The 14956-nt window shown below is 39.1% G+C and overlaps 1 protein-coding gene across 1 annotated transcript in view; it reads left to right on the top strand.

Moving 5' to 3' along the window:
* The window catches only part of LOC132145293 (serine/threonine-protein kinase SMG1), a 41781-nt gene that overhangs the window by 8656 nt on the left and 18169 nt on the right, over positions 1-14956 (top strand). The window contains exons 7-33 of the mRNA XM_059556192.1: positions 4-129; positions 208-280; positions 363-460; positions 544-717; positions 866-1087; positions 1252-1353; positions 1432-1701; positions 1808-1938; positions 2618-2779; positions 3210-3328; positions 4539-4626; positions 4758-4859; positions 4962-5102; positions 5288-5487; positions 7921-8117; positions 8270-8431; positions 8737-8891; positions 8994-9130; positions 9515-9716; positions 9804-9913; positions 10200-10344; positions 10424-10580; positions 10678-10798; positions 10881-11126; positions 11221-11490; positions 11655-11799; positions 11893-12031. Coding sequence (XP_059412175.1) covers positions 4-129; positions 208-280; positions 363-460; positions 544-717; positions 866-1087; positions 1252-1353; positions 1432-1701; positions 1808-1938; positions 2618-2779; positions 3210-3328; positions 4539-4626; positions 4758-4859; positions 4962-5102; positions 5288-5487; positions 7921-8117; positions 8270-8431; positions 8737-8891; positions 8994-9130; positions 9515-9716; positions 9804-9913; positions 10200-10344; positions 10424-10580; positions 10678-10798; positions 10881-11126; positions 11221-11490; positions 11655-11799; positions 11893-12031 — 4194 coding nt within the window. The remainder of the gene's footprint in view (positions 1-3; positions 130-207; positions 281-362; positions 461-543; positions 718-865; positions 1088-1251; positions 1354-1431; positions 1702-1807; positions 1939-2617; positions 2780-3209; positions 3329-4538; positions 4627-4757; positions 4860-4961; positions 5103-5287; positions 5488-7920; positions 8118-8269; positions 8432-8736; positions 8892-8993; positions 9131-9514; positions 9717-9803; positions 9914-10199; positions 10345-10423; positions 10581-10677; positions 10799-10880; positions 11127-11220; positions 11491-11654; positions 11800-11892; positions 12032-14956) is intronic.

The raw sequence follows: 14956 nt of genomic DNA, 5'->3' as shown, positions 1-14956 counted from the left end.
CAGTTGGTGATGAGCAGCCTTCAGTCTATCTTGGAGAACTTGGACACACCAGAGCTGTTGTGCCAAAGTGTAAAATGTATTTTACTGTTGGCCCGGTGTTATCCACACATATTCAGCACCAACTTCAGAGTAAGCAGCACTAGCAGTCTTAAATGTAAAATTTGAAAGGAAAGAACTTGTAAATAAACTCCTGCTCTTGTTTTTCAGGACACAGTGGATATCCTAGTAGGTTGGCATATAGACCACACACAGAAACAGTCTCTTACTCAACAAGTGTCCGGTACGATTTGTTTAATATTGAGTATCATTTCTCTTTTTTGGGAAATGACCTGTCTAACCTGTCTCTGTATATATCTTTCTAGGCTGGTTACAGAGTCTGGAGCAGTTTTGGGTCGCAGATTTGACCTTTTCAACTACATTATTGGGTCAGTTTTTGGAAGATATGGAGGCGTATGCTGAGGTAACATTAATTATTTTTAATTTGGTGTCTGATAGTCCATTTATTAGGAGATTCCTGAGGTGCTAATGTTCTTTACTTCATAGGATTTGAGTCATGGTGTATCTGGGGAATCAGGAGATGAGGACATTCCCCCTCCCACAGTCTCCCTGCCAAAACTGGCAGCCCTGTTGAGAGTTTTTAGCACAGTTGTGCACAGCATCGGAGAACGCTTCAACCCTATCAGAGGGCCTCCGATCACAGAAGCATATGTCACTGATGTTAGTATCCAACACGCATGGCCTCTGCTTCAAATATCAGTGTTACTGCAAGACAAAAAGATAAACTGCTCTCATTTATAGATCACCCGACACTTTACACAATCCTTTACCGATCTGATGTAAATTGTTTGCATTTTCTGGCTCACAGGTTTTGAACCGTGTTTTAGCCTGTGTCACCACAGCTAAGCAGGTGTTCTTCTCTGAGGCAGTGCTGACAGCGGGAAATGAGTGTGTGTGTGTCCTGCTGGTGAGCACGGATTTGGGCAACCAGCTGATTGATGCTGTAATCTCTTATGGCCTGGACCAGCTGGACAGCTGCCAGAGCTGCGGACCAGAGTACAGCATGTCCGTCCTCACCCTGCTTACGCTGGTAGGACTTGACTTGATTAATCCAATAACCAACAGACTGGAGTAGTTTGTGGGATTTGCGTATATAAATGTAGTACACACTTTGGCCTTGTCACTATTATTTTTGTCTTTGCAATACTTTTTCCACACGCTTAGTCTTTTTTCTTTATGTGTGTGTGATTGTAGATTGTTGACCAGATAAACACCAGCATCCCGGCTGCTTTTGTGGAGAAGTTGCTGGCCCCAAATTCCCAACTCTTGGAGCTGCGTTTCCACAGAGAAAGACCGGTACGATCAGAACCTCAATTGTTATAAATTCAGCACACACAACAGCTATGGGTTAAGGCTTTTTTGTTTGTGTCACAGGTGATGGCAGCTGCACATGGAGTGTATCATGCTGTGCTGAGCCTAAAGAACATCCCTACCCTGGAGGCAGCTTATAAACTGGTTTTGGGCGAGATGGGCTGTGTGCTAAACAGTTTGCTCAGCCCTCTGGGTTTGCCTGCTGCCTGTCCTAACATACAACATCCTGCCTTCAGCCAGATGCAGTTCAGTCCAGAGAGAGCAGAGTTTATCTTTCTCTTCGACCTCAGTGCTCTCACCACCATTGGCAACACTAAGAACTCCCTCATCGGGGTCAGCATTAATTCATACTTGGCTCTGTGAAAGCATTTTTTGCAGTCATACAAGAAAATGTGTGAAAGAGAAGAGAGTAGTAACACATATTTTGCCTGTGTTACAGATGTGGGCTTTGTCCCCTACTGTGTTTGCCCTGCTCAGTCAGAATCTGGTTGTAGTTCACTCTGATTTGGCAGTTCATCACCCTGCCGTCCAGTATGCAGTGCTCTACACTCTCTATTCTCACTGCACCAGGTAACAATGCAACATTAACTTTACTTACCTGCATCATGCTTCTTGAAAAATGTTCAGGGTTTCCACAGTCATAGTGTTTTCCAGGTCATCGTATTATTATAATATAGCATATCATATTGATGATATATAGTTATATACACTGTTGATTTAACGTTAAAATTATATTCCATTTAAAAAAGAAATTGTACTTTTGAAGTTTCTGTTCATTTAAAATGGTTTCCACAAATATACATGTCATAAAATTTGACAATGATAATAAGAAATGTTTCTTGAGCACCAAATCATATTAGAATAATTTCTGAAGGAATATGTGTTAATGTAAAATTACATTATATTAGAATATATAAGATTGTAATAGAAAAATAAAAGGTTTCTAAAATTGTAGTACCATTTCACAATATTACTGTTTTACACTGTCTGGTTAATTAGTGCATTTGTCTGAATGAAAAATGAATGTATTGGACGAAGACAGTGTGAGAAATGCAGAACAACACTGACGTGTTTGACAAGTGGCAGTGTGTTTTCATGAATTATGCAGTGCTATATGGTTTTATCATTCTATTTCTTGCAGTGTACAGTAAAACTGTCAAAGAAACATGGTCATTTACTCGATTTGAGCCTCTCACTGCAGGTGTGATAACTGATAAACTGCTGCCGATCTCTCTTTATTTCTCCCAAGACATGATCACTTTATCTCAAGCAGCCTGAGCTCTTCGTCTCCATCCCTTTTCGACGGTGCTGTCATCAGCACAGTTACCACGGCAACCAAAAGGCACTTCAGCACGCTCCTTAATTTGCTGGGTATGCTGCTCAGCAAGGATCATCTCAACCCTGAGGCGAGGTACAGAGCTCACACTGCCTGTCTATAATGAGGCCTGTTGTGATGTATTAATCTGAACCACTCGCTCTTTCAGCTGCTGTGATCACTTAAACGGTGACAGTTGTAATCGCACCTTTCTTTTTAATTCCTTACTTGTATTCATATCTGCTTAGTATTTAATTTTAGGAAATTAGTGAATCTACAGTGGGTTCCAAACATGCTTAACAGAAGTGTTTTCAATATTCAAATGTAGTGCCATAATAGTTTAAAGTAAAAGTTGAATTTAGAATCTTTACATGAACTGGAATATTTATCCACGTAAATCTCATTTAGCCCATTTCTAGTGTTTGTTTTGGAATTAGATCTGATCTGATTTCTAGTGTGGTCTCAGCCTCCACTGTTAGTAATTCCCTTTTATTAATATTTATTTTGTCTTTAACAACTTTTTTAGGCGGCTGTTACTCACCTGGTCATTAGAGGTGTCTCTGATGATGAAGAAATCTGAAACGTACTCCCCTCTGTTCTCACTCCCATCCTTCCTCAAATTTTGCAAAGGCTTACTGGCAAATTGTGAGTTAATATCTCTGTTGTTATTTCTGGATTTTTAGTTCACAACGGTGAAGCAATGCTATAAAGATCAACAAATAGGGATGTCCCGATCAGGTTTTTTTGCCCTCGAGTCAGAGTCATTTGATTTTGAGTATCTGCCGATACCGAGTCCCGATCCGATACTTCTATAATACATTAATAAAAGAATAAAGAAGAGCGAAAAAAGGATGGTCAATAAATTACATTTTGAAATATATTCAAATATAAAACAGCTATTTAAAATAGGCTAGTAAAAATATTTCAAAATTTTACTGTTTTGCTTTACTTTTGATCAAATAAATGCAAGCTTGGTGAACAGAAGACTTCTTTAAAAAAAAAAAAAAAACATTAACAAGCTTACTGTTCAAAAACTTCTGACTGGTAGTATAGGCAATTAAAATTTTTCTCTTATTTTCTAGCTTTTAATTGGCTTAGTAATCTATAAATGCTGGACAATAACAAATAATAATGATTTGTTTATATACTACAAACACTGTTTATCACATAATAAGGCAGAATAGTTTCTATACTGTAATAAATGCTATGTCAATTAGCACTGCATTGTTCATATACTTTATTTATCACCTGCTGGAGATGACTTGAAAAACAATTTATTGTCTTGTTCGTATATTAATGTCTTCGTGTTTGCATAAGTTTCTGTTTTCCTGTGCGCACCACAGCATAGCTGGACGCTTTTGTCCATATTAGGAGTTTCCTGTTATGACTATCAGCGTGAGAGTGCGCTCCGGCTTCAAATATGAATGAAACACTCACTGCATGAGAGTTTAGCGCTCTGTGATGTTCATCTCGCTGTATTCTGGGTCTGAATGAAATATCAGGTCATGCACAGACTATCCTGTTTCTTTGAGTTTGAATCTATATTTATTCACACCATCTCTTGAAAACAAAGTGATGTCATGCCGCACGCGTTGCTGTTTCTGTGTGGAGTCAAATGGGTCTAACTCTATGCCACCGCATAACTAAAGATGTGTTAAAAAATAATGAGAATATATATCCGAGTCCTGATCGGGAGGTAACATCCGATTCCGATCGAGTCTGAAACCACGCGATCGGGCCCGATTTCCGATCACGAGATCGGATCTGGACATCCCTATCAACAAATAATGGGTTTAGGTAATAAACTGGTGACCAAGTGCACAGACTTTTAACGTGTCTGTTTTCCTCAATGTAGCCTTGAATGAAGACCCCACCGTATGTCTGCAGGCATGTAACAGTCTTCAGGTTGTGTCATCTTCCTTGACCACCGAGCTCCTCCAGAGGTAATCACACATCCTCTGCTTGTTAGACGTGGTCTTCCTGCTGGAACATTCATTAGTGCTGCAACTCTTGGGGGCGGAGGTAAAAACATCTAGTTTGATCAGCACTGATTCGGTCTTCTTTCTCTGTGCAGGTGCGTGGATGTGTGCAGAGTTCAGCTGGTCCACTCAGCAGTCCGAGTCCGACAGGCCTTTGGGAAATTGCTGAGATCTGTTCCCATGCACGTTGCATTGAGGTTTGCAAGACTCTTGTTTTCACCCGTCTTGAATTCACACAATAGTTTTTCCTCCAGCTGTAGTTGATGTGATGGGAATTGTCACGGCTTGTCTCCTAGCAGTGCCCGTGGTCACTCTGAGATTAAGGAGATTTCTCTGGCCATCCGCCGACACATGAGCAAAGTGCCTAGCAACACATTCCACCCACAGGACTTCTCTGACCTCATTGGGTTTATTCTATATGGAACTGTCCACCGTGGCGGGTGAGTAGGTTCATTTCTTTACTCTCTTCTTGGTTGAGGACACATTTGTTCATTTGAATATATTTTATATTTGATCAAACCCTGTACTGTAGAAGATCTACAGCTGAAATGAAAGCAGTTTGCAGGGGTGCTGTGAGTCATTATCTTTGGGGTTATTTATTAGATATTCATTGTTTCGTACGCAGTAAGGAGCCCTGGTTGGAGCGGCTGTACCACAGCTGTCAGCGGCTGGAGAAGAAAGACTCCGCCATGGTGCCCCGTGCGCTGCTGAAGACCGAGGCGGTGCTGTGGCAGTGGGCGGTTTGGGAAGCCGCTCAGTTCACCGTTCTCTCTAAACTCCGGACCCCTCTGGGACGAGCCCAGGATACTTTTCAGACCATAGAGGGTTAGTGAGTTATCCATTTAGGAATGTGACTTCTCAAAACATTCCAATATTTCTTAAAGGAGTAGTTTGCCTAATTTAAGTTTTGAAACTATTCACAAACCTTCATGTCGTCCAAAATGTATGACTTTATTTTGTCATTCAAGATACTTTTGAATTAGGGATGTCAATGATTAATCTGATCGATTAATTGTCGATAAGAGATGCAATCGACTAATGCCATCGATGGTCGGTTAACCTATTTAATGTTGGGCTACGTGCAGCTCATGCGCAAAACACGTGCGAGCAGCTGTGAGTAATGTAAATGCATCATTCATAATGTACAAATTAAGCTTTTAAAGTGATTTAAACTTTAAAAGTACATTAAAATAGAAACAACACAAAGTTTTTCAACATGGAAAGCAATAGAAATGTAGTAACTAAGTCATTTCACCAGATAATTATTTCGTATCGTGGCCAGGGCTGCGGGACACAGGACAGATAGTCTATTTATTCCTACAACTTGTTAATTCGTTCCTACGACGTATTAATTTGTGGCAACTGTCATTGTTTCATTAATTTTTTTCCTTAACCCATGATTTAACTGAATTGAGGGAATAAATTAATTTTAAAAGTTTTTTTTAAATTCTTAATTCATTAAAAAATGGGACGCTTTAAGGAATTGATGAAAAATGGGATGCCTAAAATTAAAAATGACAGCTTGTTTTCATAAAAAAAGGTCGCTAGCATCATGTAAATGATTGAAAATTAACATCCCTAATGTAAATACATTTTGAATATTGCTGGGGTACATTTTCCAAAAGCATTCTTAGCCAGACTGTGGTTGCAAGCCTTGTTAAATTCTTATGGTAATGATGGGATTTGTGACCCTAGTTGCTTTTGGGAAATACACCTAGGTCTCTCTATTCCATGCAATTACATTTAATTTAATGAATAATCTTCTAAAAGGACCTTAATTTAAAATTATTGAAAAGAATTAAAGCTGGAACACTTACAGGTTATGAGTGCACAGCACATATATACAGGTGCATCTAAAAAAAATAGAATGTCATGGAAAAGTTCTTTATTTTTGTAATTTAATTCAAAAAGCAAACCTTCTTATATTCTAGATTCGTTGCACACAAACTGAAATATTTCATGAGTTTTTTGTTTGTTTTGCTTTTGTTTTTTAATTCTGATGATTATGGCTTTAAAAAATCAGTATCAGTAAATTTTTCATTTTCTCAATCAATCAAAAAAAGATTTACAAAACAGAAATGTTCAAGATCGCAAAAGCAGTTGGGGCTCCTTTTGTGGTGTGGCATGGAGGTGATCAGACTGTGGCACTGATTAGGTGTTACTGAAGTCCAGGCTGCTTTGATAGCGGCCTTCAGCTCCTCTGTATTGTTTGTCAGATGTTACTTATCTTCCTCTTCACAATACCCCATAGATTCTCTGTGAGGTTCAGGTCAGGCATGTTGGCTGGCCAATCAAGCACAGTAATATCATGGTCGTCAAACCACTTGGAAGTGGTTTTGGCACTGTGGGCAGTTGCTAAAGTCCTGCTGGAAAATGCAATCAGCATCTCCATAAAGCTTGTCAGCAGATGGAAGCATAAAGTTCACCTTGTGCACCTTTTCTTACCACACTTTTCAACATTGTATGAATATATTTTGATACAGCACTCTGTGAACAGCCAGCCCTTTCAGCAATGACCTTCTGTGGCTTAACCTCCTTGTGGTGGGTGTTGATGATTGTTTTCTGGACAACCGTCAAGTCAGTAGCCTTTCCCATAATTGTGGTTGCATGTTCTAAACTAGCCCAAGAGGCACTCAGTATTTATACTCAAAATTAATCAAACTAATCAAGCTCAAAATGAAATATTCCAATTTTTTGATATACTGAATATTTAATTTGTCGTAACCATCAGAATTTCAAACCAGAAAACTCTTGAAATATTTCAGTTTGTGTGCAGTGAATCTAGAATATAAGAAAGCTTGCTTTTTTTTTTTTTTTATTAAATTACAAAAAATAAAGACCTTTTTGAAGATTTTCTTGAGATGCACCTAAATGTGGTTTGCCACCGTTCACTATTTGTTTACAATACAGTTATTCCTGTGATTGCAAACCTGAATTTTCACTGGACACGGCAGTCTTCAGTGTCACATCATGCTTCAGAAATCTTTCTAATGTGCTGATTTAGTGCTCAAGAAACATTTATCAATGCTCTTATCAAAATGTTTTCAATATTCTTTGCTGAATAAAGAGTTTATAAGAATAATACTTACTTGAAAGACATTTTCAACATTATAATAGTCTTCAGTGTCACTTTTAGTGAATTAAATGCATCTGTGCTGAATAAACGTATTCATTTTACAACTTAGTAATCCCAAACTTTTGAAAGGGCTTGTGTGTCATGTGTTTATGAATCAATATTTTAACCCTGTGCTGGCGTAGGTATGATCCGCAGCCTGGCGGCTCACAGTCTGAACACAGAGCAGGAGTTGAGTCAGTGGAGTGGAGGAGAGAGTGATGAGGGTCACCACACCAATCAGCTCCGCCTGGCTCTGCTTCTGCAGTTCCTGGAAAACCTGGAGAAACTCATGTACAATGCGTATGAAGGCTGTGCTAGCGCTCTCACCGCACCACCAAAGGTCTGTCCTCTCTATATACACAACTAGCCATCACGTTATCACAATGAAATGCTAGCTTTATCCTTCCAAGGACTTTTAATGGGGTTACCATTGACATTCCATGTTTTCATCTTCAGCTTTATTTTTTAATTCTTCTTTGTTCCTTTATTTAGGGCATCAGAACATTTTTCTACACAAACAGACAGACGTGCCAGGACTGGCTAACCAGAATTCGTTTGGCCCTGATGAGGGTGGGCCTTCTCTCAGGTCAGCCAGCAGTCACAGTCCGTCATGGCTTTGACCTGCTCACCGAGATCAAGAACAGTAATGCACAGGTAAGACTTAACAGTGTTGTTCAAAAGAGGCTCCAACAAACATGGAAAATAGGCATTACGCAAAAAATGCAGTGTTTAGTTGAATTCTAAATGTTCCATTGACATTAAATTTTTTGCAATACATTTTAAATTTCCCAAATAAATGATGACTGAAATAGGTTGAAGGCTTTGAAGTATTACTCTATTATCTTCCCAACATTGCTTCTTTTTGAGATGTCAGTTATTGTAAGGCACTGGCTCTGCACTATCAGGACTTTAATATCCGAGTTTATTTCATTGTGTTTGCTCTGTGCTTTGCCCTGTAGGGGCCAGAAGTGGAGGTGCCAATCACCATGTTAGTGGAGGCGTTGTGTGAGCTGCGATGCCCTGAAGCCATACAAGGTCTGGCAGCCTGGAGTCTGGCCAACAGTGGCAAGAGCCTGGGCTGGCTAGGATCAGTGGCACTGCAGGCCGAGGGAAAGTAAGTGTTCCGTGTTCTGAAAATAATTAACCTACTTTACACCATGCAAATTTGTCTAGTCACTCTGCTCTCATAAAATGTTGATGTTGCATTGTTCCCAAGGTTTGAGAAGGCAGCGTTAGAGTACCAAGAGCAGCTGTGTGCCATCACAGGGATAGACTGCTCTATTAAAAGCTTTGATCGCTCCCTGTTAAAACTCACTGGCTCCAACACCTCCAGCCCAAAACACACCAGCAGTGGTGAGTATTTTATATCTTGTGTTGGTTAATTTCATTGTTGTCATTTTTGTATTTCGATATTAGTTTTATTTTTAAAACTTTACTCTCATAGTAGTGTTTAAGAAAACTGCAGGGTAGGTGCGCTGTTCACATCTGAGCTGTATTATAAAGGCTGTAAATAAACACTTTAGATGCAGCTTGTGTTTCACCTCTGCAGTGCAAAGATGCTTTTTGTTGATACGGATTCAGTTTGTTGGTAATAGCTCTATAGTGTCTCATTACTGAGACTGAATTTGTGTAAATGTAAGAATGGACAAAAAAGTGAGTTTCCGTAGGATTCCCATGCCTAGGCTTTAATGATATCAGAGCTTCTTGTCCTCTGATCTGTATTTTTTTTTTTAACAGGAGATGGAAGGAAAACGGTGTTGTTGAAGTCCAGCGAGTGTTCTCCAGAAGTGCTCAACTTCCTGGCTAATAAGGCTTGTGAGTGTTATGTGGCCCTGAGCGACTGGGAGTCTGTGCAGGAGTGGCAGGCCAGCATGATGAACCTCAAAAAGAACAGCAGCAGTTCCAGTGTCAACCTCAAGACAGACTTTAACTACATCAGGTGCGTAGTAGCAGAACTGTTGACTCTGACTGTAGGAACGTGAGGAGTTCATTGAGATAATTGTGTTTTAATCTGTCTGTCCTCCAGAGCTCTGAGTAGGTTTGAGGAGGGGGGTTTCGCAGAGTGCCGTGCCCAGCTGGAGTTGCTCCCTGGGGAGGATCATGGCCTTCTTAACTCTACAACTAAGGACAAGATTGGTATGATTATATCCACAGTCATGGAAAACAACTAGTAGGTTTTTTTTTTTCTTGTCAGGCCTGGAAAAGACATGGTAATACTAAAAATTATCAGGAGCAGCAGCATTTTTCACCTATTAATGCTCAGCTCAAATTTTTATAGTAGAAATTAGAAATTGCTTTTTGTAAAGATGATCTTTTAAAAATCCTTTTAATGATTTGTTTTACATTGGTCAGAACATGGGGAATCCATTTCTGTGAACAGCTATTTGGTGTGGTATGTATTAATGTTTGTTTGTGTTTACAGACCTGAAGAGGCTTCTTCCTGCTGTGTTGAGCCCAGACCCCTCAGAGCTCCAAAAGGCCATTGAGGTACAGCTCCTCAGAAGCGCTGTGGGAGCCATCACTGCAACCAATCACGAACAGGACCAGAAGGTTCTCGCATCGTCTGAGTGAGTAAATAGTCTGAACGCAGTAGATTTTTCAACATGTTGTGTATGTACTGATGCCGATTTGGGTTTTCGTCTTCAGCACCCTGGTGAAGTACCTGAAACAGACGGGCCGCATCTCTCTGGGTCCCCTGCGTCTCTCCACTCTCATGCTGTCTGACTCCTTGCCCATCCTCAGCACCCTGCAGCTGCACTGTGCCAATGCTCTAGAGAACTCGCTCTGCAACCAGCACCCAGAGGTTTGAGCCACCACATCAAACCTGTGAGCATGCAAATACATTGTCATGTGTCTTTACCTTTTTAAGAAATCCCTGTTTTTTGTTTTCCTCCCAATAGGACTGCTTAATTCCGCTCTTCAGTGAAGCTTTGACCACCTGCAAGCAGCAGGATGTTCAGCCATGGCTGCATGCTCTCCGGTACACCACTTTCCAGCGACAGCTCTTCCAGAAACTCAAAGGTAAGGTCTCCTTCTCTTACGTGTTGTTATGGCTAATGAATGTGATGTGGCGTCTCTGTTGACTCTGCAATGATTCATCCAGGATCGTCTGCTCCAGTGGACTCTCACCTGATGGAGCTTTGTCTGACTGCAGTGAAATTTGCTCGTAAGCAAGGAAATATCGCCCTGGCCACGCGTCTGCTGAGTCTGTGCAACAAGCCATCAGTGAGCGACTCTGAAGGTCAGGACCTGGTGCAAAGCTTCAGGCAGCTGTCACTAGAGGGCACTGTTGGGGAGAAGTGGGGACCAGAGCTGGAGATCGAGAAAGCTAAAGTTCTGTTTGCTGCTGGCAAGTGCTTTTAAGCTGTTTCAGTCTGATTTGGGCCAGTTCACTTGGTCTTGGTGTTTTGCAGTGTGAATGTCTAAGCACTTCTGTCTTTTAGGTCAGTCTGTATCTGCTATGGAAATGCTGAGCTCCTGTGCACTGTCGTACTGTCACTCTGGAAAGTGTGAGCGTGCAGCCGGTCGCTCTGTGCTTACTCTGTGCAAATGGCTTTTGGCTGACTGGAAAGATCTGACTCCTCAACTTAAAATGGTGGTGAAAAGGAACTCTGGTTCTACCAACCTCTCAGCTCTCTCCAAAAACATCTCTGGCCTGTTGGAGCTGCCACTGGAAGATCAGGGAATGCCACGTATTACAACAGAGACTACAGGTAAGCTTAATGCCAGTGCATTAAACCATGCTATTTATGTCATGAATGGTTGAGGACCAATATGATGATCACATTGCATTCTACAGTGCAGTGTGTATGTGTTTGATTAATATTGTCTTTGTTTTTTAGTAATTATCTTGAAGATTTGTTTGTTCTGTTTTCAGTCAGTGTTGGTGTTGGGGAGCCAGACTTCGTCCTTGGCCAGTTGTACCAGCTTTCAACTACTCAAGCTCCTGAAGTGGCCAAATCATGGGCTGCTCTGGCCAGCTGGGCGTACAGATGGGGCAGGAAGGTTGTGGACAATGCCAGGTATTTCTCTCCATAACGTTGCTAATGTTAGTTTAAAAAAAAAAACAAGTGATATGCTCATACTGATGTTTTGTTTATTCTGTCTGTCGATAGTCAAGGAGAAGGGGTTCCGTTGCTGCTTGGAGAGAAGAAAGAAATCGAGGACTTGCTCCCAGCAGGCACTAGTGATGAGGACAAAGAGACCATTTTCGGCATTTTGGGTCAAGCCATGTGTCGCCCAGCTGGAATTCAGGTTAAGGAGTTCACAGTTTGTAAATGAGCCTGAAATACACTATAGAAATGTAATATTAGAAAACATAGGCATTTCATTTAAATATACTGTAGTTCAAGAGTTTGGCGTTGGTGCTTTTTTCTTTTCTTCCATTGGTGTTTTTGAAGGAGACCTTTTATGCTCACCAAGGCCAAAATGTTAGTTTTTGTATAAAAAAAAAAAACATTTTATGATTTAAAAATGACTTATATTTTAATATTTAGAAATTGTGTTCTTAATTATTAAGTTACTCCACTCACTTTCCCATAATCCTTCAGAAATGATTCTAGTGGGTTGATTTGGTGCTCAAACATTTTATCAGTGTTGAAAACTGAGATACAGTAGGTAGACAGCCTAATTGGGCTTTACCGCCGCGTGTACCGCCACGGATAACTGTAATTCAGTCGCGTGTTAAAATCATTCGCGAAACTACCGCCAGGTGGCACAAAGGGACGGATTGCGAAATGAATGTAATTGTAAAATGAAATAAAAGGAAGTAAAACAACAATAACATTATGATATAACATGGTAACGTCTTTAAAAAATATTCAAACATTTACAGTGAGTTAATTTTAAAACGTAAGCTAGTCTTAGGCTACAGTGTACTCATCAAAAATTAAAAGACCTTTACACAAAGGATCATATGCATGCTACTGTTATTAAACAGTAAATAAATATAAGGCCCATGTATGTGTGTGTGTGTGTATGTATATGTGTGTGTGTATATATATATATATATATATATATATATATATATATATATATATATATATATATATATATATATATATGGATAAAAGGCTAAATGTTTTCATTTCATTTTCATTTCGGTTCATTCTTGGTTTAAAAAAAATCTTCAGGTTCCATATGCAGAGCGAAATGGGAACGGTCCAGCATTTAGCAATAATTATTATTAACTCTCTTTTTATTCTTGATTTTTTCAAACTACTAACACTTTGCATTTTTTAATTATGCTTTATGTGTGACCAAAAATTATTCAAATATTTTCTGTTTCTGCTGTTTGATCGCGCTTGTGTCTCGTGCACATATTCACTGGAAACAGCAGTCATTCACCAGACATTCAGCATTAGCAGCGATCCACTTACTCCACATATTGTTAATTATGATTTTTTTCCATCGATACTGCAACACGCGTGAACAACAAAGCCTATTTTACCTCATGAATAATACTTAACCTTCAAATGGGCAACATCACAAAAATGGAAACAGATTTTTCCCGAGTGAGAGAATGAGAAAGCCCAACCTTACCTTATGCTTAGCTTTTAATTATTATTTTGTTTGTTTATAGCTAAGCCTATATTATTATATACTGCAATTATATTTATCAATTAGAATTCTATATTTTTAATTCTTGTTTTGTTCTGATATATTTGTTAAATTTAAAGGATTTGTTGTAAAGTGAAGGGAACTAAATATATCCTGTTTGTACATGATAACATTATTAGGCCAGGCGTTATTATTTCTAAATGTAATAAAATGCAATTTATACATGAATTATATATATAAAAAAAAAAAGAAATGCAGCTAACGAAAATAGGTGATTAATCCGTTAAAATGAAACCTATACACGACTCATTTTTTTTTTTCTCTCACAAACTTAATTTATTTTTTAGCGTGTTTAAAAATAAATAAATAAAGAAAACATGCAGCAAATGAAAAAAGGCGATTAATCCATTAAAATTTGTTACTCTGGGTTAACAGTAATGGCGCTTTTCCATTACCAGTACCAGGTCGACTCGTCTCGGCTCTCGTGTTGCTCAGCTGTGGATGATTTAAAAATGTTTGAGATAAAGGTTGCTGTCCCAGAGTTTTTCATGTAAAAAAATTTAATTATATTGTTAGTTCTAATTATATTATTAACACAAGTTCATTTAGGCTATTTAACATGCACTGTGACATTTTATCCTTTTTAATTTATAAACTCCTTGATATTTTAAAGTTAGTTTAATAGTATTTAAATTCAAGTTTAAAAATAGGTTTTAACTGCTAAATACCAACAACCATACAGCATGTGAATAAATAAAATGCATACTTTTCATAACATTTCATTATTCATAAAATGCATAACAGTTCTGGTGTTTGGATTTGTAGTTCAATATAATGAGCTCAAAGTTTAAGAATAGCCCTAGACACACTCTCTCTCTCTCTCTCTCTCTCCCTCTCCCTCTCCCTCCCTCCCTTCCTTCCTTCCTTCCTTCCTTCCTTCCTTCAGGTAGAATGAATGTTTTCCTGCTTGCTAAATGTTGGTCTCATGATCAATAAGTTGTATTCGCCTCAATCTGATTCAGTAAAGTCAAACAGCAGACAGGAGCAGAGGATTCCGCTTGGACTTAAAGCCTTCCGCAAATACCCACGATCACAAATAACAATGATTTTCGTAAAATAATTATTAATTGATGATTTGTTATTATCATTATGGTCTTGTGAAAATAATAATATGGGCTGCTAGAATATAATGAATACAAAGAGTAGTGCTGCTGAGTGCAGGCATGTTTCAGCTGAGTAACACACCGTTCCTCAGAGCCAAAACACAGACCGAATTCTGTTCAGCTGGAGGGGGTTGGGTTTTTGGGGTTAGTTATGTGTGGCTTGTGGGGGTCGAGATAAAGGTGTGAATCTCTTGCTCTTTCATATGGACAGTGTATGAGGCTTTCAAAGTTGCTGAACTGGTTTATATAGGACTGTTGTTTTGGTTGTAGACTAAAAAATGGTCTGTCCCCACGTAAGATTTTTCTAGTTCTAGTCGTTTATTTGTTATATTCAACTAATCAGAGGTTTATATTACATTTACATAATCAAATCTTAATATTCCACGCTCAAGCACATGCATTAAGTTTGCCACAAAGTACATGCAGAAGTATTCTAATAATTGTGAAAAATGAGACA

Source organism: Carassius carassius, chromosome 1 (genome assembly GCF_963082965.1).
Source record: "Carassius carassius chromosome 1, fCarCar2.1, whole genome shotgun sequence".
NCBI classification, from domain to species: domain Eukaryota; kingdom Metazoa; phylum Chordata; class Actinopteri; order Cypriniformes; family Cyprinidae; genus Carassius; species Carassius carassius.
The sequence above is the reverse complement of the archived record's forward strand: the minus strand, read 5'-3'. Positions and strand labels throughout refer to the sequence as shown.